The sequence below is a fragment of the Lutjanus erythropterus genome, chromosome 19, assembly GCF_056507025.1.
Source record: "Lutjanus erythropterus isolate fLutEry1 chromosome 19, fLutEry1.hap2, whole genome shotgun sequence".
Classification (NCBI taxonomy): domain Eukaryota; kingdom Metazoa; phylum Chordata; class Actinopteri; order Lutjaniformes; family Lutjanidae; genus Lutjanus; species Lutjanus erythropterus.
In genome coordinates this window covers 33,453,725-33,476,260 of record NC_139335.1, presented here as the reverse complement: position 1 = coordinate 33,476,260, position 22,536 = coordinate 33,453,725, and the positions used below count along the sequence as shown (strand labels likewise).

At 38.1% G+C, this 22,536-nt stretch overlaps 2 protein-coding genes across 2 annotated transcripts in view; both read left to right on the top strand.

The window, feature by feature from the left end:
• Positions 1–12,472, top strand: part of hoxb3a (homeobox B3a) — a 139,300-nt gene extending 126,828 nt beyond the window's left edge. Inside the window, exon 7 of the mRNA XM_084745124.1 lies at positions 12,026–12,472. The gene's annotated coding sequence lies outside the window, so the exon portion shown is untranslated. The remainder of the gene's footprint in view (positions 1–12,025) is intronic.
• Positions 12,473–16,870: 4,398 nt separating this feature from the next.
• On the top strand, positions 16,871–21,917 carry LOC146310309 (homeobox protein Hox-B1a-like). The gene is made up of 2 exons (XM_084744857.1): positions 16,871–17,833; positions 20,443–21,917. The coding sequence occupies exons 1-2, from the start codon at positions 17,011–17,013 to the stop codon at positions 20,805–20,807; spliced, it is 1,188 nt and encodes a 395-aa protein (XP_084600983.1). The 5' UTR covers positions 16,871–17,010; the 3' UTR covers positions 20,808–21,917.
• The last annotated feature ends 619 nt before the right edge of the window (positions 21,918–22,536 follow it).

Below are 22,536 nucleotides of genomic sequence, written 5' to 3'. Positions count from 1 at the left end.
TCATTCATCATTTTATGTAAATTGTATACTGTAATAATAATGTATGGTTGTCACAAATCCCAAGGCACACCTGGACTTGGCTCCAGGCACACTAGTATGCCTCAGCACACCATCTGGGAACCACTGAGTGGTAATACTGTCACAGTACCCATTGGTTTTAAGTTAACTGCCACCATGGCTGAACAGCAGCAACCAGTGTCGCAGTTCTTAATACTCACCACTGGATGTCAGCTCCAAGAAAACCTGACAACAAGTGTTGAAGTGAGTGGGAAAAACTTTGCACTAGAAACACAAAGTCAGCATATCTCACCACAGTAATAAATAGTCTCAGTGCATACTGTCACAAGTTCAAACATTGGACATTATCCTGACATTATAATATTTTTGTCTTTTAAAAATTCTGATGAATTTCATTGCCTCCAGTAGAAGTGTCGCTGTATAAAATATGCTTGTGGCTCTCTGCCCCACAAATCTTTAAAAATGTCAAGAATAAAAGAATACTTTCATGCTTTTTAAAGGGTCAAAAAGGTTCTAAAAGAGCAGTTTAGTGTAGTTTTTATCCAGGCTGGAGGAAATAGTGCAGATGTCAGGGGCTACTTTCAGCAGTGGATTAATCTATATTTGGTGCTGTAGTGAATGTTTGGGGCAGCAGGATGGTGTATATGGGATTGATTCACAATAAACAACTGTATGTGTGGTCATGGTAATGAAGGAACATGTCAGCCAGTGCCACAGTGTGGCTCACTAATGACACATTACACTGTACATACACTGTATTAAAAAAAAAGGTAGCAATAAAAAAATTTGAGGTAATTAGTTGCCACAAAGTGCATAAATTCAAAAAATACACGTTATCAGAACTTAAATATTTTCAGCATGTGTCATATATACTCTTTGATTACAGTTAAATTACATGATTGATTAAACAACTCAAATATTTTCAGTAATTGCAACTCAGGACTTTCATTCACATCTCTATGCAATAAGTTAAAAAACTGAATACATTTTAAGTATAAATGCACATTTTATTTTTGTAAACTTAATATAGTTTAAATTCCTAAAATACTGATGTTTTGGTTACCTTTTGGGGACCTTTTTCCCTCATCAACTGAAAATTATGAGTTTAATAAACAGTAAAGAAAGAAAATTCTACTGGCACTCATCATTTTAAATGAGTAGAGCATCTAAATAAAAGATGAAAATAAAAGAAGTTTTCACTACCTCCTACAAATAATTCATTTGCACTTTTGGCTTTACAGTGAACCTGGTGGTAGAACACATTCATCGCTGGTTTGGATCTTTTCATGGGATCTGTCAATAATGAGAAAAATAGAGTTATCCCTAAAAAAAACTTTAATCAGGCCTGAAAAGTTGAGCCAGAAAAGACCCAAACCCAACAAAATTCTGTCCGAACTCCACCTGAACCCTTCCTTCATTAGCATATTTCAGCCCAAACCTGATTACAGCCCGACATTTTTCTTAACAAGCTTCTCTTTATGTACCAAACAATAAATGGGGGGAATTTAAATTGAAAATTAAAATACTATTACTAATACTACTGTTAATAATAATAATAATAATAATAATAATAATCATCATCATCATCATCATCATCATCATCATCATCATCATCATAGTACAGCCCAAACCATATGTAAGCCAATGAAATTTTTGAGAAATACAGTATGACTCGATCCAAACCTGTCGGGTCCTGTCGGGTTCAGGCACAGATCACAAGCTCTACTTTAAGTTCATTAAGGAACAAGTAAACACTTCTACATCACAGAAATACTGAACAGTTCTCACAATATTGCTCCTGTAACACTCTGAAATTCATTCATACCTAGAGCTCCATGCACAAACATGAAGAGCTACTGGATGGAGTGCAGTCATTATCCTTCGTGGCCCTTCTCCTCTGCCGTAGCCTGGGTGTAAATGTGTTGTGCAGATAAGAGTGTCCGAGCTGACAGCGTCTTATCAGAGACGGCTGATAGCAGCGAGGCGGCAGGAAAATCCCCTCCAGCTCTGAATCTGTCTCCTCTGCTCTCTGCTGTTCTCTCATATCATCATGCAGCAATAGTCCATCACTGTTTTCACCTCCAACTTCTGACCTCTGTCTCAACATCTAATAATTATTCTTCCAAACAGTTGCTGGCACCACTTTACAATAAGACTACTCTTATGAATGATTTATAATGGTTGATTAGATTGTAAATGTTTTATAAATCATTAATAAACAATTAAAAACAAATTACAACACTACTATTACTAATGAAATACTAACATTTTGAACTGGCAAAGGGAGCCTCATTGAAAAAAATACAACCCATCACTATTTATTAATAACTTACTACACTATAAAAAATATTTTAATTTTTCAAATTAATTAACTTGAAACAATGAGTTGAATGAATGAATGTTTATTGAATGAGTCCAATCAACTCATTCAATAAAGTCTGAAGAAACATGATCAGCAGATTTCCCAGCATGCACTGTTTTACACTTAAAATTTACATGATACTTTATCTATTGTAGATTGAAGAGAACATGATGGAAATCTGCAGTGTGTCTGTGCTTTATGATAAGTCTAAACTGACTCTTCAAACTGAAAATGTGAAAGGAAATTGAATTTGTTTGTAATAGTAAAAAAGGTTTATAGTGTATCTTTAACTGGTGAAAGGGGGCCTTATTGTAAAATGTAAGATGGTGCATGTTGAAAATGTCAGTTTATAAACAACACTGCCAAAGCTTTAGTGTGTGAATCTGGTCATTTCATTTGTTAATCTGAAACTTTTTGACCATAAAGATATGCTGATAGTGGTTAAAAGCTTGTAATTTATTTACAAATATGTGATGGAACTAAAATTGCCAATAATGAAGACAAACTCAAAGCAGTGAGTAAGCAGTGAGATCTGAGGGTTAACAGTAAAGATAAATGTGAGCTCACTATTTGGCATGTAACAGGTTACTGTTGTACCATTTTATCTAATGTGCTGTAACAGCTTATTAATGATTCATGAAGTGTTTACATCCAAATTAATAACCAAATCATAAACCATTTATAAATAATTTATAAGGATGTCTTATTGTAAAGTGCTAACATGATGCTGTCTGGAGCTGCAGTTATTCTAGTAGCCACTAGAAACTGCCTTCAAACAAATTTGAAAAGTGCATTGAAATCACTATTTTATAGTACAAAGGCTTCATTCCAATACTTAGTTTGTGGTTTTGTGAGTCGTAAAAAGCCTGCTTGTGTGATGTATGTGTATGTATGATAGTCTGAAGCTCTGTTATGACTGCAAGAGTATGGAGATTCAGATTAGAGCTCACAAGGACTGCTTGGCTACACTAATGAGGCTGGCGCCAATACAAATACACGGCTTAATTAAACTCAGACGCTTTGTTGGTTCCACTTAATTTTAACATAATAAACAAGTAATAGAATAACCACAGACAATTCTTGCACTTGTTTTTATTGTACATTTAATTGAATTGAATTTCATTTATTTATATGGACAACACATATTAATCAGCATTACTGTAAATGTTCCAGTGTTAGTCAGCTGGCTAATTTTAAAATGCAGTCCTTTGGCAAGATGTTTTGAAACTTATGAACCCAACTGTACATATTTTGTCCATACAGCGCTACAGAGGGAGTGTGAATGTGACATCATCACTAGTGAGTTGGACATATTTGAAGGGTACCAACCGTGACATGTACACTGTCACCAGCCATCTAAGTAGTCCCAACCTGTTCAACTCACTGTGACTCAGTTTCACCATGGTTGGTAAACACTATATTGGGCCGTAACAGGTCAGTTGTTTGGTCTATAAAATATCAAAAAATGATGAAAAAAGTCCAAATTGACGTCCTCAAATGTCTTGTTTTGTCCACAACTCAAAAATATTCAGCTTACTGTCAGAGAGGAGTAAAGAAACCAGAAAATATTCACATTTAAGAAGGTGAAATCAAAGAATGTTTTTTTTCCCTAAAAACGACTCAAAATAATTAATCAGGGAAAGAACATGCTAACTTTCTTCAGTTATGTAATGTTATTCTTATCAGTCGCATCAATAATAGATTTTTCATATCACCATATCCATAACAATCTGTTGGGGGTTCTGCCATAATTGAGCAATTTCTGGACATAAAAACATAATATTCACACTGAATCCGGCATGTCATAAACTTGAACTTCTTAAAGTCTGTGGATTATTGTCAGTTCTAAAACGAACTCATGGATGCATTACTGCCAACATCTGGACTGGCGTGGCACAGCAGACGATGAATTGTGGGATACACTGAACTCTGAAGCTGTATTAGAGGTATAGGGTTAAGTGACCTGAGCTGTGTGAACTGGATAGAAGGACAGACCCAGAGTCAGTGCTATTTTCCCACATCAACTTGGAGCCGCAAAGAAACAATGGCCGTCTGCAGTCTCTGGTTTATGTACACCAGAAAACGTTCACCAAAAACAGCTCAGACACAGGTCAAAATGTCCACCTCCAAGACAATTTATAAAACCGCCGTCCACACAAACAAAGAGAAAAACTAAAAACACAAAGCCTTATGGGTAGTAGGATATGGATGTTGAGATTACCAGCACTTCCTCAAGCAGCTGGCAGTCTGAATGTAGGCTCAGACTGAAAACAGGCCTTCATTAAAACAATGTATGGGCTGCAGTGGTGGAGGCTTGTTGCTTCAGGTACCAGTGAGACAATGTAATCTGATCCAGGAAGTCCAGTTGGAGTAAAGGCTTATCATACACCACAACACTGCACAGCTGTTTATAACACTCAGTCACAAGATAAACAGTAGAAATACTGTGTTTGTATTACAAAGAAATCTGCCAGAAATGTGCACTTGCACATATTGAATGACCACAGCAACACCTTTTGTGGAGCCCTCTGCATAGGATATCTGATATTTCAGCAATTATTTTACATAGACTTGTGGACTTTTCTAACCAATCAACTACTCAAAGTGCTTTTACAACTATGTTTGATTAGTGAGCAGTACACTCTACCGTCTGAGCCACAGCTGACACTATAGTGTAATCATAACTGAAAGAACCAATGTAAAAAGCTATAAAAAATAAAACCCAAGTGGTACTGAGGCCAAGGTCCAAAAATTAGCACTCACCACTCACTTAATGTGAGTAAAAATCTACATTGGTGCACAGAGTCAATGAGATCAGCTGCCATGGGCAGGTTGCTGAAATATGCCTACTTCACTGACAGCTCTCATCTTATCTTGCAGGGCAGCTGGATTTGTAAGAGCTGGCCAGGCTTCAAGTTGTCCATTTGTGTCCACACCAAAAGTAGTGCAGCCACAGCAGCTACAGGAGTGGTTTTATGTGTGACAACAATGAGAAGTGTCCATGACAGCAACTTGTCTCAAACACACAATGGCAGCTCCTGAAGAGGTCTGCGTAGATACTATGATAGCATCAGTCATATCAGAACTGGAGAGAATGTCTTAATTGAAAGAAGTGCAAAGATCAACACTGAACACTGAAGGCTTTTCTCCATGGAAAATATGTTTTCACTCTTCGACCAACCAGCTTTGGCCAGAGTTTGATTGGTTGAAGTTTGCCCGTGTTGGATGTGATAGACAGATGATTCATCCAGTCACCTGATAAATGTTTTTTTTATTGTGCTTGCAAGTGTTGCAGTTCTGTGTAACAAACCATGTGGTGTGTCAGTTTAATTCTCACCACTACCACACAGATATGTATTTACCATCTGTTTTACACTGAGTCTGCACACTGGAGCTGTAAATAATTGTAGCACAGTTTTTGTTTGTATCTGTTTTGTTTATCTATCCAAGTTGACTGAAGCAGCTTAACAAACTCTTAAAGTGTGAAGCATTGAACCACAGAGCTGTGGTTCTCACAGGTCAGTTTGGACACAGCAAGAGGCTTTCCCCAAAACAGTGTTTATGTTTTGCACTAAAATATAAAACACAGTACAATATCTCACAATATATGGTACAGTGTTGCCCCCAGGTAACATGCCCATTTTGGGCCCTTTACACTCAAATTATGGTGCAGTACTTTAAAAAGAGACTCTGAGGAAACTAATAACACTGTTTTAATTTGTCACATGACTCTCTGGAGGTCATCTTGAATCCTTTTTTGTGTCCTTTGTGTCACTTTACAATCTGGAAAAATGGATTCACATTAATAGATGAGTAAAGTTTAATTTTCACTTGTTTAATGAACTTTATTTTCTAATTAAATCATAGAAAACTGTTAAAATGTAAATGTTACCTTGAAGAACACCCTAACTGGATGAATTCCTACCATGACATTTTTGGTACTGTGTATTTAGGGTTAATATACTGTTCAACCAATATAAGATAATCAGTTTATTTTATTTTAACTCATAAATTGTGAGCCAAAGATGGATGTAGCAACATATTGTCTGTCTTGAAAGAAACACTAGGAATCTGAAAATAAGTATTTAAATGAAGAAATGCTGAAACCTTGTTCACTATCTTAATTTGAAAATTCTAGTAGTTTGGTTTGATAGAATGTTAATGTAAAGCTAGCTGAAATATGCCGACATTAATTCCTGCATTCCGGCTCTTCAACAATCTTACTTCAAAGTAACATCCAGACAGACAAACTTATTAACTCACTTTTAATCTTTTTCAGTTTCAAAGGGCATACATTTTAAACTGGGGAGACAACTGAATATTTTCCATCAGTACTGTAATGAATTTTTCTCATATTTTCATAATTACTGTATTTTTTCATTACTTAAATTTATGGTACAGTGTTGCTTCAGTGTAACTCACCTTTGTACCTTTTTTTTTAAACCAACTAGCATGATAAAACATACCATGATATATAACTGAATATGAAAAGATTATAAATCATAAAAACACTTGTGAGATTTGATAAATAACCATGTAACTTGAGTGAAGCTGAATGAATTCAAACACTACACTAAGAGATCCAACTATAGGACTGACTTATCATCACATCTTGCCTCAGCAGTGGTACACTGTCGGGAAAAAGCATGCAACAATATGGCCGACCACGCTGACTGCATGCAGCCTAATTTCATTCTCAGATTTATTACATTTAAACTGACAGTATCAAAAACACCATGAAGTAAAAATTCAAAAAAGGTTTAGTGTTTGCTGCTCACACGCTCTCTCTCTCCATCAGCTGAGATGTGTGTGTGTGTGTGTGTGTGTGTGTGTGTGTGTGTGTGTGTGTGTGTGTAAATGTTATTAATAATGGTTAATAAATGCTGTTATGTGTCTGAATCAGTGGTTCAGGTTTCAGAGCTAATGCAACAACGTCAGCAGTCTGGATGCACAACTCCTCTCTTTCTTCCACTCTGTCGATGCCTCTCTTTCACTTTCTCTCCTATATCATCTTTCATGATTTCCAAAAAGCCACTCATATCACACACACACACACACATACACACACACACACACACATCTCCATTCTTTTCCAGGAATACTGAGCATAACTTCCTGGTTCTGGAGTCATTTGACCTGTCTGATAGGACTGAGGAAGCAGACAGAGAAATCAAAAAGACGGAGACCTTTTCTGTCCACTCAGATTGCTAAGTTTCCCTTAAGAGATGACCAAGTCCGAACCTTGGACTATTCCCTCTCTCCGTTCCAGTCGAACTGCTTTATTAACCCTGATCCAGGGCTGTGGTACACGCTGAGTAGACATCACAAATATGCAGAGCAAACAGCCAGAAACAGTAACAGATAGTCAGAGGTGTGGCTGATTCTCAGATTCCACTCGTGACCTGAGACAAGACAGAAACCAGGCTGAGCCAACCTGGAGGTCATGACCCCGCAGGAGGTATGAAGGTCAGCCTGTCAAGAAGCAGCTTGAGTCCCTGAACACTGGAAGAGTGCCAACAGAAAAACTGAAGAAGAATGAGTTACTTTCTGCTTTTGGTTTTCTTGTTCATTAGATCACTTCAAGATGAAAACAGGGACTCTGAAGTGCTCCTTTTCCATTTGAAGCTCTGCCTAAAAAGCAGTAACTCTTTGTTTTTTCAGTGGCAGAGAATAACACTGGCTTAACCTCACTGGCTGGCTGCCAATAGGACTGACACCTTCTGGTCGGTTGATCAATTAGTTGGTTGTCCAGCTGAATTCTCATTGGTCAGACAATGATGGTGTTAATTTCATATGAAAAAAAAGATCCTCTCTGGGAGGGAAATATGCAGACCTGATGTACTTTATTTTTTAGTGAGAGGCTAGACTGTGTTATAAAATATAATAAATAGAATAAAAATAATGTTCATAGATATACTCAACAAATGTGTTTCTGTTTTAATATTCGTATGGTAATACATTGTAGGACTAACTGACTCTGTACTTAAAGCTGTAGGTTTTGCCATGTTGTACGTTGTTTTAATGTTTATTTTGAGGTTATCCTGTTGAACTTGGCATTAGCAGGTTGTTGCTAATATGGTTATTCCCACAGGCTGGAGTGAAGTTGGACTGATGTTGTAATATTGCGGGACAGTTAAGAGAAACTGTGTGAACATTACACCTCATTTGAAGGAACAAAATAATGAGAGTGGTAGGTCAGATGCTGATAAAGCACAATGAAAAGTCAATGTATCATGAAAGGTATTCAAGGTTTTCTTGATAAAGTAAAGTTCCACACATTGTTTATCTCTCTGTCATGGCAGAAGTATTTCAGAAGGATATATAAGCTGAGTCTGTTAGTCCCTTGCTGTCTGTAATCATTAAATATGTATCGGGTCATTTAGAAAGTAAAATTTACAGCATAATTTATTGCTACGTCCCTCCTAAAGGCAGATTTCTTAAACAACTTCCATCCTGTCAGACAAAGTTGGAGACTACTTGATGGACAGTGTAGTGTTGGAAGCTACAAAACTTTTCTTTTCCTCAGGAGATGCTGGAGACCAAAAACAGAGCTAGAGGAGAGTGAATATTGGTCTCACAACCCCAAATGAGGCATAATGTTAGTCTGTGCCTGCAGGATGTGTCACAGCTAATTGTTTGTTAGCGTGCTCATCTGATAAAATGTATATGGCCACAATATTTCAAATGAATGTGCGTGATGGTCAGCTGAGATGCTAGCAATTGCTGAGAAGGTATTGTGGGATGAAACCTTCAAACCTCTTGTGTGTGTATACACATGCACATACACATGTATATGCATACACACCATCACAGAACAACAGTGGAATTAACTAATCTTTCCTCATTAAGTTAACATAAATATATGTTTTAATAATTTCAATTTAATTGTGATCAGCCATCAGACTGCACAGTGCCACAACAACCACTGACAAAGACTCAAAATAATACTCACAGTTAAAATGAAGGTTATTACACATGTATAGTAACAGTATTTCACTGACATGTTGCACATTAACACTCTGTATGTGTACATTGCACATTCACAGTTATTCTATATAATAGAAGCTCTATTTTTATCTCATTTATTTTGGATTCTTTATTTTCTTACTACATTTCCCCTTTTGCTGCTACTGTTTGTGTCAATTTTTTTTCAGTACTTAAGTGATACAAGACAGAGACCCACAGTTTATACAAAAATATGATTAGAGCCACCAAACAAGGACACAAACTAAATGGAAAAACAAAGAAACAAAAAGTAAGAAAAGCACCCACATACTTATTACTCTTGACCATTTCTCTTTGAGGTAAGTTGTGTACCAGTCCCTTACAAACTCCTCAAGAATGCCTCGTAGCACATGTGACCACAGCTGTTTCTTGCTATATGCAGATTGTGCAGTTGTATAGGGCCACCAAAGCCACCAGTATAATCTTGTGATGATTTGAGTTTATTATCAGATCCACCATTCAGTATGCCATTTGCTTTTCAGTGTAAGGCTGTGACTGTCCAGAGAGTCAAGGGGAAGCTTTACTTTGTCACATCTCATGTTACTACGTCAACTGGAGAAAAAACAAAACAAAACAGTTCTTCCATGGATGTAGCATCTTGTCCTCTTACTGTTAAGTGCACCAGATTGATGCATTGAAATGTTTAATACATGCCCCGACCACCTAAGACTGTTTGGAATCCCTCTACCATAGTTTCACAGAAAAGGAGCCCCCAAACAATATTTTGCACAGGACAAAAAACGAGAAGTTTTTCATACCGCACTAGAATATCAGGGGCCACTTTGTCTAACCATTTTGGTAATATTGTGAGTTGTACTACTACTTCGTGTGCTGCTGTGTCAATTGGAATTTCCCCCACAGGGGGTCAATAAATATACGGAATTCAACTTAAAATTAAAGTTGCAGTATGGGTCTTTTACAGTTACATATAATTCTAAATAAAAAGAACAAACATTCAAGCCCATGCCAAATAAGTTCATGCAGTGCTGACTGAGCCTATCACTGCCAGGTAAATCTTGTATTTCGTAGCATACCGGAGTTTTTAAATCTGGTGTTTGAGGCGCCGTTCCAGCGTTGGTGTACCAGTGATCCACTGTACGTCAAACAGCAGTGGTTTCTTTGCCACAGCTGAGGGGGGAAGCAACCAGTATAGCGGAAACTACGGTGGAAATACTGTAAACATTCGTCATGAGCACAGGTTGACAGTGTTTGTATAATTAATCTCACTGCCAGAAGGGGGAGACAAAAGTTCTACACTGCAGGTTTATATTAAAAAATGCACGGCTACCTCTGACTTGAAGTGTTTTGACTTAAAATGATGAGTTAAATGAATGTAACACTGACAGTTCACTCAACACATATTGCACCACCAGATGTGGGTTCAAGTACATCAAAATTCTAAAAAGGACTTGTAATGTGTTCAACGTTTAGACTTAATCTAAAATTCCAAATGATTTAAAAGAGCTGCAGACGTCTCCTCAATGTATGGAACACATGAGGTCTGTCCCAAAATGCACTATGATTAGGGTTAAGAAGTTACTTAAAAATGTATCTCAATAAACGTATTATTTACTTGTAGTCAGTAATAATCCAAGTATCATAATATTAAAGTAATGCAACTTGATTACTCTGTTATTTTTGGATTACTTCAATACCAGTACCCGTAGTGCTATTTTAGTGTGCCTTTTAGATCATTTTGTTGTGAGCTGCAGAGTTTTGGAGATACAGAGATGTCTGCCTTCTCTCCAGTATAATGGGACTAAATGGCACAAGTCCTGTCTTGCTTCAAGCACCAAAAAAGTGTCTCTTTAGACAAATCATGACCCAGTTGCTCAAAATAATCCACAGACCTTACTGTGAGCAGTTTCATGCAGGAACAACTTTCTTTCTGTAATAGAAACTAGTGGAACTACTTTATAATCTACTGCAGCTTCCTACTCCTCACAACAAGGTGTGTGGATTATCTTAAGTAACTGAGTCATGGGTTTTGGAAAGAGACACTGGTTTTGAATTTTCAATTTTTAATTGATTTATTTATTTTCGTATTTTGTGGTGCATCACAGGACTAGTACCATCTAGTTCCACTATTTTGGAGAACAGGCAGACATCTCTACAGCTGACATCTCCAAAACTCTGCAACTCACACCAAAATAAGATGGATCAGCACTACAGGCAAGAAGAAAAATATAGGGTTAGGGTAAACTTTAGCCTGGCATTTTATGTGCTGATTGAGACAACAAGCACTTTGATGACATCACCTTGGGTTTAAGAAATTGCGATGGTCACTATTTCAGTATTTTCTGATGCCTTATATCTTTGGCTAAATGATTAATAGATTCATTGAGAACAATAATTGACAGATAAATTGATAATGAAGAAAGTCCTTCTGGCCCACCCACTTAATTTGCATATTTGGATCTGATCTCAGGTTAATTAAGATAACAGAACGTTTATTCATAGAAGCTTTAAATGCAAAGACCTGTGATCAGATGTCACTGTCCAGGTAATGTACCCAGATACAGATCTCATGTTACATATGAACAAACAAAAGTACAACTGAATTACTACATTCAAAAAACTTATTGGAGTTTTGACCTTTTGACCTCTCTTTCTTTCTTTTTCCCCCACTCTGTCCTGTAGCCTCTCCACCACCCAGACAGCCGTGTGGGCGTCATTTAATCTCCTGCTTGTCCCGCTCTGTTCCTGCAGACTTCCTGCCCACTCTCTCTCCTTTCAGCCCCTCACTGATCATTAACCTCCCTCCTTGTCGCACGCCCACGCCACTCGTCCTGATTTCGTCCTGGCGGCGGCACGGCGGCATGTCTGCTGTCAGGTCCTTCACGGAAGCTGTGGAGGGTAGAAATGGATGACGGGTTCATTGGAAGCAGTTATAATGGGCTGAGAGTAATCAGTAATGAGAAGGTGTCTGGCCATAAGGAACAAATATTCACCATTTACCAGTTGATTATTAGCATACATATTGATAGCATATCTGCTCTGTATTTGTTGTTATAAAGCATTTATCAATACTTTATTCTGCATGACCATATTACACAACCACACTGTAAAACCAAGTGCTCACATTAATTACTTGTAGTAGTGAAAATCTGAATTTGTTTAGAGGTTCAACTAATAAATCAAATGTTGAGTACCTGTAGAATTGTCTTTTTTTGTCTTTATTAAAGTTTTTTTTTTTTTGATTAATGACAGAAATAACTTCCCTAAAGAGTATCTACAGCATAAATATTTTAAGAGATTAAAAAAAATACTACTATATTGAGTTTACTGAACATGAAATAATGGATTTTTATATTTAAGATTTATTCACTTCCTTTAACTTATTGCAGAGGGATGAATAAAGTTGCATGTACTGAAAATATTTGATTTGGCTGAATCAATCATTTAAATTTAAATGTGATCAAATAAGACTATATAGCATATAAGACTAACTTCAACTATTTAATATCTGATAACCTCCACCTTTAGAGTTTAACTTTAGAAAACTGTATCAGCTGATTGCCTCAGGGTTTTGGAGTACTGATAACTTATTGATGGCATTATTTTGGCCTAGTAGGAGGCCCATACTGAGCAAAGCATATTAATTACTGTAAATCATGAACAAAAACATCCTTACTTACTATTAGAACCCGACCAATGCTGGACTTTTGAGGCCAGTGAGTTTCCAATAACAGAAGGTAAAAAAGTTTCCAATGTTAATATTTGGATATCATTTTATTAAGATATGTCATAAGTGTTGTCTTTTGTCCTGGTTTTAATGGCTGCATTACAGTAGAGTGATGTGATTTTCTGAACTTATCAAACTGTTCTATTATTTGCCTTTACCACATAGTCATTATATCCACATTATTGATAATTATTGTTCAAAAATCTCATTGTTTTAATAATTGTAAAAGCAAGTCATTTCTACAATAGTGTTGCAATATCGGTATGAAGGTTTTTGGTCAAACGTATACTGATATATGACTCTGATTTTGTCCCTATCATCCAGTCATATTTCAGAATTTACTTTCTGTTATTTTAGAGAAAACACATATATGAAGATATATATTGTATATAACGGAAAAGCTTAAAAATATAGATATTATTTATAGGCAACATTGCCCAGATATAATCCCTGTTAAACTAAAAGATTAAAAAAAAGAATCAGAATTATATTCTACAAAAGAAAAATTAAATAATTAGACAATATACAGTATATGTCTATATAGAGACTGACATATTTCAGTCATCAGATTTAATCTGTGTTTGGCTCTACTTACTATCAATAAGCAGTAATTCAAAGGTTATTGTGGGAAAACTCTGAGATAGTAGTCGTAGAATATGGTCACACAGAATAAGGCATTAATAAGTGCTTTATGATGAACATGTGTACCAATATTTGATATAGACATGAACAGATTTAGATGTTTGACAAGTATTGCCTTTAAAGGTTAAGAATAAAACAAGACAGAAAGAGAGAAAGAAACAAATCTGGAAAACATATCTACATATTGGAAGGATAAAATTTCATCAATCAAATACAGTTAACTAAAACCCATATGTAACAAGCATGTGCACAGTTGCAGGTCTTTGTTTCATATACACACACACATGCACACACACACGTGCGCACATTCACAGACAGAACATTGTGTTGTCTTCAGAGATATCCCTGCTTCCTGCCCTGCTGGTTTGACCGACCAGAAGGCCTCCTGTCCGCCTTAACCTCATTTCTATAACAGATCAGCTCATTCATTCAATTAGCAAACACACACACTGTCACATGTGCACTTGCACACACACATTCAACCATTAGAAATCTATGGCCTCCCAATCCAATTGTTGAAAAGTAAACTGATTCCCAAAAGTCTGTGTGATCAGGCTCTCTGATCAATAGAAACATTTTGATCCATTAAAAGATTTCCTCCATCCTGTATGGGAAATGTGCAAAGACGAGATACAGTCAAATCAATAATCTTTAATGTGGCGATCAGTGTTGGAGGAAGCTGAGGATGAACAGAGAAGCATCTTTAAACATGAAGGAGGAAACATGAAGCTGCTGTGTTGGATGTAAAGAGTCAGTGCTGGATGTTACAGTGGAGGTCAGTGAGTCAGTCAATCAGCCACACACTGACAGATTTAAATGTCAGGGCTGAACAGCTGGCACTCAGCACAGCATTAGACTCACTGTAGCAACAAGATGTTCACAGCAGATTTACAGTCTGACTTAATAAATCATTTCAAACACCGGCAGTGTTGGTCTGAATAATGTAAAGCTTCTCACACTGCTGGCTGCTGCTGATCCAAACCAAAGAAGCTATGAAGCCAAACTGATTTAAGTTGCTTTTATGCTCCTATTTAGTAACATTTTCAAAACACACTGCACAGGACTTGATGAAAACTCTCTGGTCAGTAAACACAGTGCTTTGGTTCTTTTTTACATTTTTGATTGTTGTTTAGTCAGTTAATCCATAATTATCTCTGCCAGCAAGGTTTTCAGTGCTGTTTGTTTGTCTGTTTGTCAGCAGGATTACAGAAAAACTACTGACCTGATTTTTATGAAACTCGGTGCAAGATTGCAGCAAGGGCCAATGAAGAGCCCATTCAATTTTGGAGCGGATCCAATTCACATGTTGGATACAAACATTATTTTTCACTTCTGTTAACACTGCAGGATCATTTGGCCTTGGCAGAGATCTCTCTGAGTGCCTTTCTGGTTTTTGAAGGTTTCACCATTTCTGTTTGTACTTTTAACAAACTTAACAACATTGCTATAAAGAAACATAGCAATCAGGTGGTAATACATCAACAGCCCTATTTGCATGCACTATAAAAAATCATACAAGAACCTAGTGGAATCAACTTATCTTCCATTAACTTAACACAAATATAGAAGTTTTATTTACTTCAGTTAATTAACATGAAAATATTTATTTTCAGAACACCTCAGAACTTATAGACCTGAGTTCTTCTAACTTGGACTCCTTTAACTTGAAATGATGAGTTGAATGCATGTACTGTTCAATCAACTTTTTCAATACAGTTTTTAAAAAAACATGATCATCATATTAGCAGATGTCCCAGCATGCTTTGTTTTAGACTTAAAACCCTAAAAAAAGTCCTCTTTTTTATAGTTTGTAGAGAGCATGATGGAAACTTACACTTTCAGATAAATCTAAACTGACTCTTCAAGCGAAGACAAAAGAAATTAGAAGAAATTATTGTCTTTTTAAATTCAGTAACTTAAAAGTTTAATGCAGCCTGGCCACTAACTTTTTAAAGTACTTAGATTTGAGCACTTCCTGTTACCAACTACTGATATGAGTAATTAATGTCATCACAGTTCTTACAACTAGTTATAGAGGTGACATTAGACAGTCACAGCAGCAGTATAGTGGTAATATATAGTAGTAGAGGTGACATTAGATAGTCACAGCAGCAGTGTAACAGTAATATACAGTCGTAGATGTGACATTATGTCACAGCGGCAGTGTAGCACTAGTATACAGTCATAGAGGTGACATTAGACAGTCGCAGCAGCAGTATAGCAATAGTATACAGTAGTAGATGTGACATTAGACAGTCGAAGCAGCAGTATAGTGGTAATATACAGTAGTACAGGTGACATTAGACAGTCACAGCAGCAGTGTAACAGTAATATACAGTGGTAGAGGTGACATTAGACAGTCACAGCAGCAGTATAAGCTTGGTTCAGGAGTATGTTGCAGGGGTCTGGGAGCAGCAGCAGGCCTGCTCAGCTCACAGCTCCTCTTTTCTTCTCTTTGCTCTGACAGATCCGTGCTGATATCAGATTGATGGGCCCGTTTGATTGAAGTCTCTTTGTCGTGCTAATGTCACGGCGAATGATGGATGAGGCGCGTGCGTCAATGCAAACGCGCGCGCACTCCACTTCTAAACCGAAAGCCCCCTTCCCCTCTTCCCCTCTATACACACACACACACGCACTGGTTTACCCCCGCTGTACCGACCGGCTGACAAACTTCGGGCCTCCGGTCACCATAGGCGACGTGACGACAACCCACGTGACCCGCGGCAGAGGTAAGAAAAGAAGTGACACGGAAAATAGAGAAAGAGAGAGGAGAGAGAAAGAGAGTGAGTGGAAAAGAGGAGGAAGCAGAGAAACAGAGAAAAAAGGCAGAATGGAGGAGGACGGTGTGTAACCTGTGTGGGGGAGATGAGGTGACTTCTCGCGGTGTTTTGCTCCGTCATTGATGAGCGTTTAGACAACTCAGGTTGAGTTGAGCTATTGACAGTGTCAGGCCTTTTCGTTTACGCACATACACACACACACATACACACACACCAGGGCAGAGCACATTATTCATGTGTGTGTCGAGTAAGGGGACTCCACTTTTGTCCTCCACACTGGAACTTTCTGACGTGTTTATTTTGATTTTTCTCTCGTTTTGCCAAACGTTTATCCACTTTTTCTTCAAAAATACAAAAAAAAAATTTTGGGAGTGTTGCTGGCTGAGGGATTTCACATCATTCTGTTAACTCTTTTAATGGAATTGTTCGATTTTTTGATGTTTTTCCCAACCAAGTTGCGTTAACTTCCTCTCCTGCTGATCATCTGAAGCTGTGTTCAGCCTCACCGTGTCTGCATGGACAACATGAACTCGTTTGTGGAATATTCCATTTGTAACCGACCCGGGACCGGCGCTTATTCTGCGCCTAAATCTGGATACCACCACCATCATCATCTACATCACCACCACCCTCTGGACCAGCATCAGGGCTTCCCGGTGACCTCCGGTGCCTTTCACACGGGACCCACCGGTTCTCCGGCTCCTGTTAATGGAGCGAGAAGTGACAGCAGCGCCGGGGGTCCGGGTTACACCGGGGATGGGCGGCTGTACGGGAGCACCGGAGGCGAAGGAGCGACCCAGCATCATCAGCAGCACCCTCCTCATCATCATGAGCAAGAGCAGCATCAGCAGACGCACAACGGCTACCATCATCATCCTCAACTTCATCAAACACAAGTCTTACAAAGTGGAACACTGTCTCCTTATAATAACGGGAGTAGCGGCAACACCGGGGCCTTTGCGGGTCAGGCGTGCGCCAGAAACACGGACTATGGCTCTGCCAGCGCCGTTCACTCCCAGTATTTCATGGAGGAGCCCATGGCCTCCACCTACTATCATCAATCAACCTTCCCCAGCTCTGCCCCCGCCGTCGGCCCCAGCTACGGGGCCCTGGCCGGGGCCTACTGCGGGCCTCAGGGCGCTCTGGCCGGGTCACAGTACCCGCAGCAGCTCGGCGGGGGTCTGGACGCAGCGGGCTACCTGGGGCTTACACACGGGGGCGGTTACGGGGAGCTACCGGTGTCCCAGGACCGAGAGAGGGGGGACGAGGAGGGCCAGCAGGCCGGCCAGGGGCAGACCTTCGACTGGATGAAGGTGAAGAGGAACCCCCCGAAAACAGGTGAGGGAGGGTGGGGGACTTTCCTGGAGATAACTGGATTTAAGGTTATAGCTGAAGATTTATGAAGGGGTTGGGCCTGAAGTTATTAGAATATTTAGGTTATGATTTGTGAGGTTTTCACTGTGTCCTCCTCTGAATTAATCACAAAGGTTTCAGCCAACAGAACTAAAAGAAGTGGTTTGAACTCAGAATGTTCCACCGTTTATGAACCGCTACACAAGAAACACAAGATACAAGAAAAGGAAAAGAAAGCTTTCCGCGACAAAAATGTTCCTTGACTGAAACCTTGTTAAAGACATTTTATGTAACTGGAGGTTTATTCCCTCTGATCAATAACGAAATGAATATTTGCCGATAGATGCAAATGTTCGTTTTTTTTTCTGCAGGCCTCGAGTTCCGTTTCCTCACAGATGTCAGGCTTTTTCTAATGTAAATGTTACTTTTCGTCTGTTCTTTCCTTCTCTTTTCACTTGTCTCGATCACTAATGGTTGAATTCGTTTCACTGCAAACCGACGAGGATTTAAGAGATAAGGGACAACATTAATACATAAAAGTCTGAAGAGTCCCACGAATGTATTTTTGTCCAACACCAAGAGACGCCAGATACACCGAAGGCCTACAAAATAACGGTTTTATTATGCTTTCGTTATTATATTTCATAACACAGAGCTTAGAAACCAAAATAAAACATTTGATGTCATGGCGCAAACCTTGCTCAAAAAATAAATATAATAGTAATATAAATAGGACGATTCTGTACGAAACAGGAATATCTTTATTTTCATTATCATTAAAATCAAATAAGATCGTTCTATAATAAATTTAGAAAAATGATTATTGCTGCTCAATTAGCCTACCTTAAAAACATATATAGAGAGAGCTTTTCCAAAGATCCAAAAAAGACATTTTTAAAATGAAAATATAAACCTTGTCTTTGTATTGCTGCTGTTGTGTTCATGCATTGGTTATTGCTGGGACATCGAATAAAACACGTTTAATTTTGTCATCATGACGTAAAGGTGACAGCTCACATTTTCTCGTTTAAAAGTAAAATAAATAAAAAAAACGTCCTTGGTGTGTTTTCAGGACTCATGCCGTCATTTTGCGCATATCTGCAGACTGATAACAGGTCTGGCCTGTGCGGGTCCACTGTGGCCCCACACGGCTCATGTGTTTCTCTCTTCCTCTCTCTGTTAATGGATATAGCAGACGGGTTATTTCACCCTGGGTAGTCTGAGTCCTGTTCTGTTATCTTTTAAAGCACCCCCACCCCCTCCACTACACCCCCAGCTCTGCCTCTCCATCCCTCTGTCAGCCTTTTTCCGTTCTCCCTCCTTTGTATTCCTCTTTTCTTTTATGATATTAAACTTATTATTCTGCTCCAAAATTTGGATTTTTGCATTGTGTTTAATTTGTAGAGAGACTGATTTAAATTGCAGCATTAATTTTAATAAATACACAACAATACATAAAGACATGAATACTAAATTAGGGATGCAATCAAAAATTCTGTTCATTAATCTTTAGATTATTTTCTTGAATAATTGATTGGATGTTTGGTCCATAAAATGTCAATAAATGGTGGAAAATGTTGATCAAAGTCCAAGATGACGTCCTTAAATATCTTGTTTTGTCCACAACTCAAAGATATTCAGCTTACTGTCAGAGAGGAGTAAAGAAACAAGAAAATATTCACATTTAAGAAGCTGAAATCAGAGAATTTTGAGTTTTTTCTTTTAAAAAAATATCAAAATGATTGTTCATATAAAAATAGTAAGCGATCAATTTAATAATCAATTCATAATCGATGAATTGTTGCAGCAACACACTACATCACACAATAAACGGAGAACAGGCAAGAAGAACAGTCTAATTCCTGATTATCAATAAACATGCGGTACAATAAAACAATCGATCTTCCAAACAAGGAAACACTGACCAGACATGTTCCTATAAACAAGTGTAACATGTAGACTTTTTATTTAAATAATTTTTCAATCACTCACATCAAAATAAGTTCATAACACCATTGCTGGAAAGTAACTACTGTACTGTAGCTCTTCGGTACTTGTACTTTACTTTCTGCTACATAATGGGCCTTCTTCTACTCCATACACTTCAGAGGCAAACATTTCTACTTTTTCTCCATTACAAATTCTACTCTTCTGTAGCTTTAGTATGCGCTTTAGTTACTTGTTACTTTGGAAATTCACACTAATAATACACAATATGGATCAATAATGACGTATAAGTTGCGATAAGATAGCAATAAGACTTTATTGATCCCTGTGTGAAATTCGTACGAATAAAGTCATTACAATGACTCTACATTTACCAGCTGTACAATTAAAGCCTAAACGCATTAATGCATCAATATTTATAATACAATTATATTATTCTGAAATGGATCAGCATACATAATAATTTCATTAACTTCAGGTTAATTTTGATTTTGTACTTAAGTATTATTAAGTATTTATGCATTTTCCCTTTATTTTACAATGAATTAAAAAACAGTGGACTATTTGTACACTGTGGTATTACTTCTTTAACTGAGCACAGATCTGAGTCCACATTTGTAACAGCTTCTCCATCTCCCTCCACCCAGTCAAAGTGTCGGACTTCGGCCTCGCGGGCGCACACAACAACGCCATGCGCACCAACTTCAGCACGCGGCAGCTGACGGAGCTGGAGAAGGAGTTCCACTTCAGCAAGTACCTGACGCGGGCGCGGCGCGTGGAGATCGCCGCCACGCTCGAGCTGAACGAGACGCAGGTGAAGATCTGGTTCCAGAACAGGCGCATGAAGCAGAAGAAACGCGAGCGGGAGGGAGCCTCCGCCACCACGCGCTCCTCTGGCTCCGGCACCGACGGCGGATTCCACAAGGAGCTGGAGGACACCGACAACTCCTCCGCGTCCACGTCTCCGGGCGCGTCCCCGAGCTCCGAGACGTCGTCGGAGCGAGCAGCTTGATTGGTTGTGCAGATCTGTCACTCAGGGCATATGGATAACAGGTAGAACAGTGTCCTGTCTGACTGAGTGATAAACTACTTAAAGCATTCCGTCTTAAAGGGAAACTGGCCTTTCTTGCTTTAATGATTTCCTACAAGACCCAGAATTCCTTTTGAAAACCACCGGGCACCTGGACATTTGCATTGCATCATGTAGGTGGAGAGAACACTTTAACCTTAATCAAACGTCTCTTGGTCTGGTGTATTTCTTGCATTGATTGGTCAGGTGTTTTGATAGAAGAGGGGGTATTTCCTTCAAATATGTGGACTACAGTGATCTACTAATCATCAAAAGCACTACAGCTGCAGACCACAGCTGTCAGCACATCACATGATGGCATTCTGACAGCAAGATCCGCACTAATGTACTGACAGATACAGGGGACCTACTTTCAGGCTGGTGTGTGTGTTAAGGATAGACCACAATTTGTTATATTATATATGCAGGCTTTGGGAAGTAATGGATTACATGTGACAGGATTATATAATATGGATACAAAAAAGGTAAATGTATTCTATTACAGTTACAGACAAAAAAATGCAATCAGGTTACAGACACATTTAGTAAAAATGAAGAGTATTAGTAGGATTACACTTAAATAAAGAAAGATGTCCTACCATACACAGTGCACACACACCTGTCACTTCATTGTCATGGCCTGCTGGAAATTTCAACATTTTTGTCTTTAAATTAATCAATCAATCAATAAATTGTGCACAACAAAGGAAGGAACAGCTGGACAAACTGATAACCCTAACAACAAACATAAAACACTTTTATGATTCATCTGTTATTAATCAACCATTAAATTAATCTGCATCTATTTTGATAATTGATTAATCATTTTGAGTCATTTTTTAAATTTAAAAAAAAGTCTGATGATGAAATTAATTGTTAGTTGCAGCTCTAAAAACAATATATTATGCTGAATAATTTCATCATATTTTATATTGAAGTAATCCAAAAGTAATGGAAATTAATCAAGTTACTTTAATATCGTGATACTTGGATTACATTACAGAGTACATTTTTGAGCCGGTAATTAGCACCTGTAGCAGAATACATTTTTAAAGTAACAAGTACAACAACCCTCCCAAACCTGCTTACCATGAGGCAACCAACATGAGCAAAACCATGGTTAGTGGCTGCTGATGGCTGCTGATGAAACACTGCATAACTGGAGCAACATCATAGAACAGTAATGAAAAACCTCAGATAAAGCTCCCATTGTCCTGTTTGACTTTGCAGATGTCCAACTTTTAGAATTTAAGGGTGTCCAATGATCCATCGGTTCCACACTTCCCATTCATTGTAAGCAGTACTGAAATGAATTCTGGTAGGGTCATAGTGTGTTTCAAAGATGTGGTGTCACGCTCCTCATTTGCATGAAGTTGAGGTCAAGACTACTTTATACAAATCAGGGACATCCAGACCTCTGAAACTCCAAAAAAACATCTAAACTGTCCAATTCAGCAACTACATGACTTATTTAACATAAAATGTTTTAATTAATAAACTATGACATCCATCCTTACTCCACATACCAGCCTGAGCCCAGCATAGATGAGCCTTATGATTCTGAATACAGCGAGCCTCTCATGGCAAAAACACGCTGTTGTCTTAGAGCTATTGTAGCTATTTTGTTCCACTTTTAAAACCTGTAATAGTCTTATTTTTTATTTTTGAATGA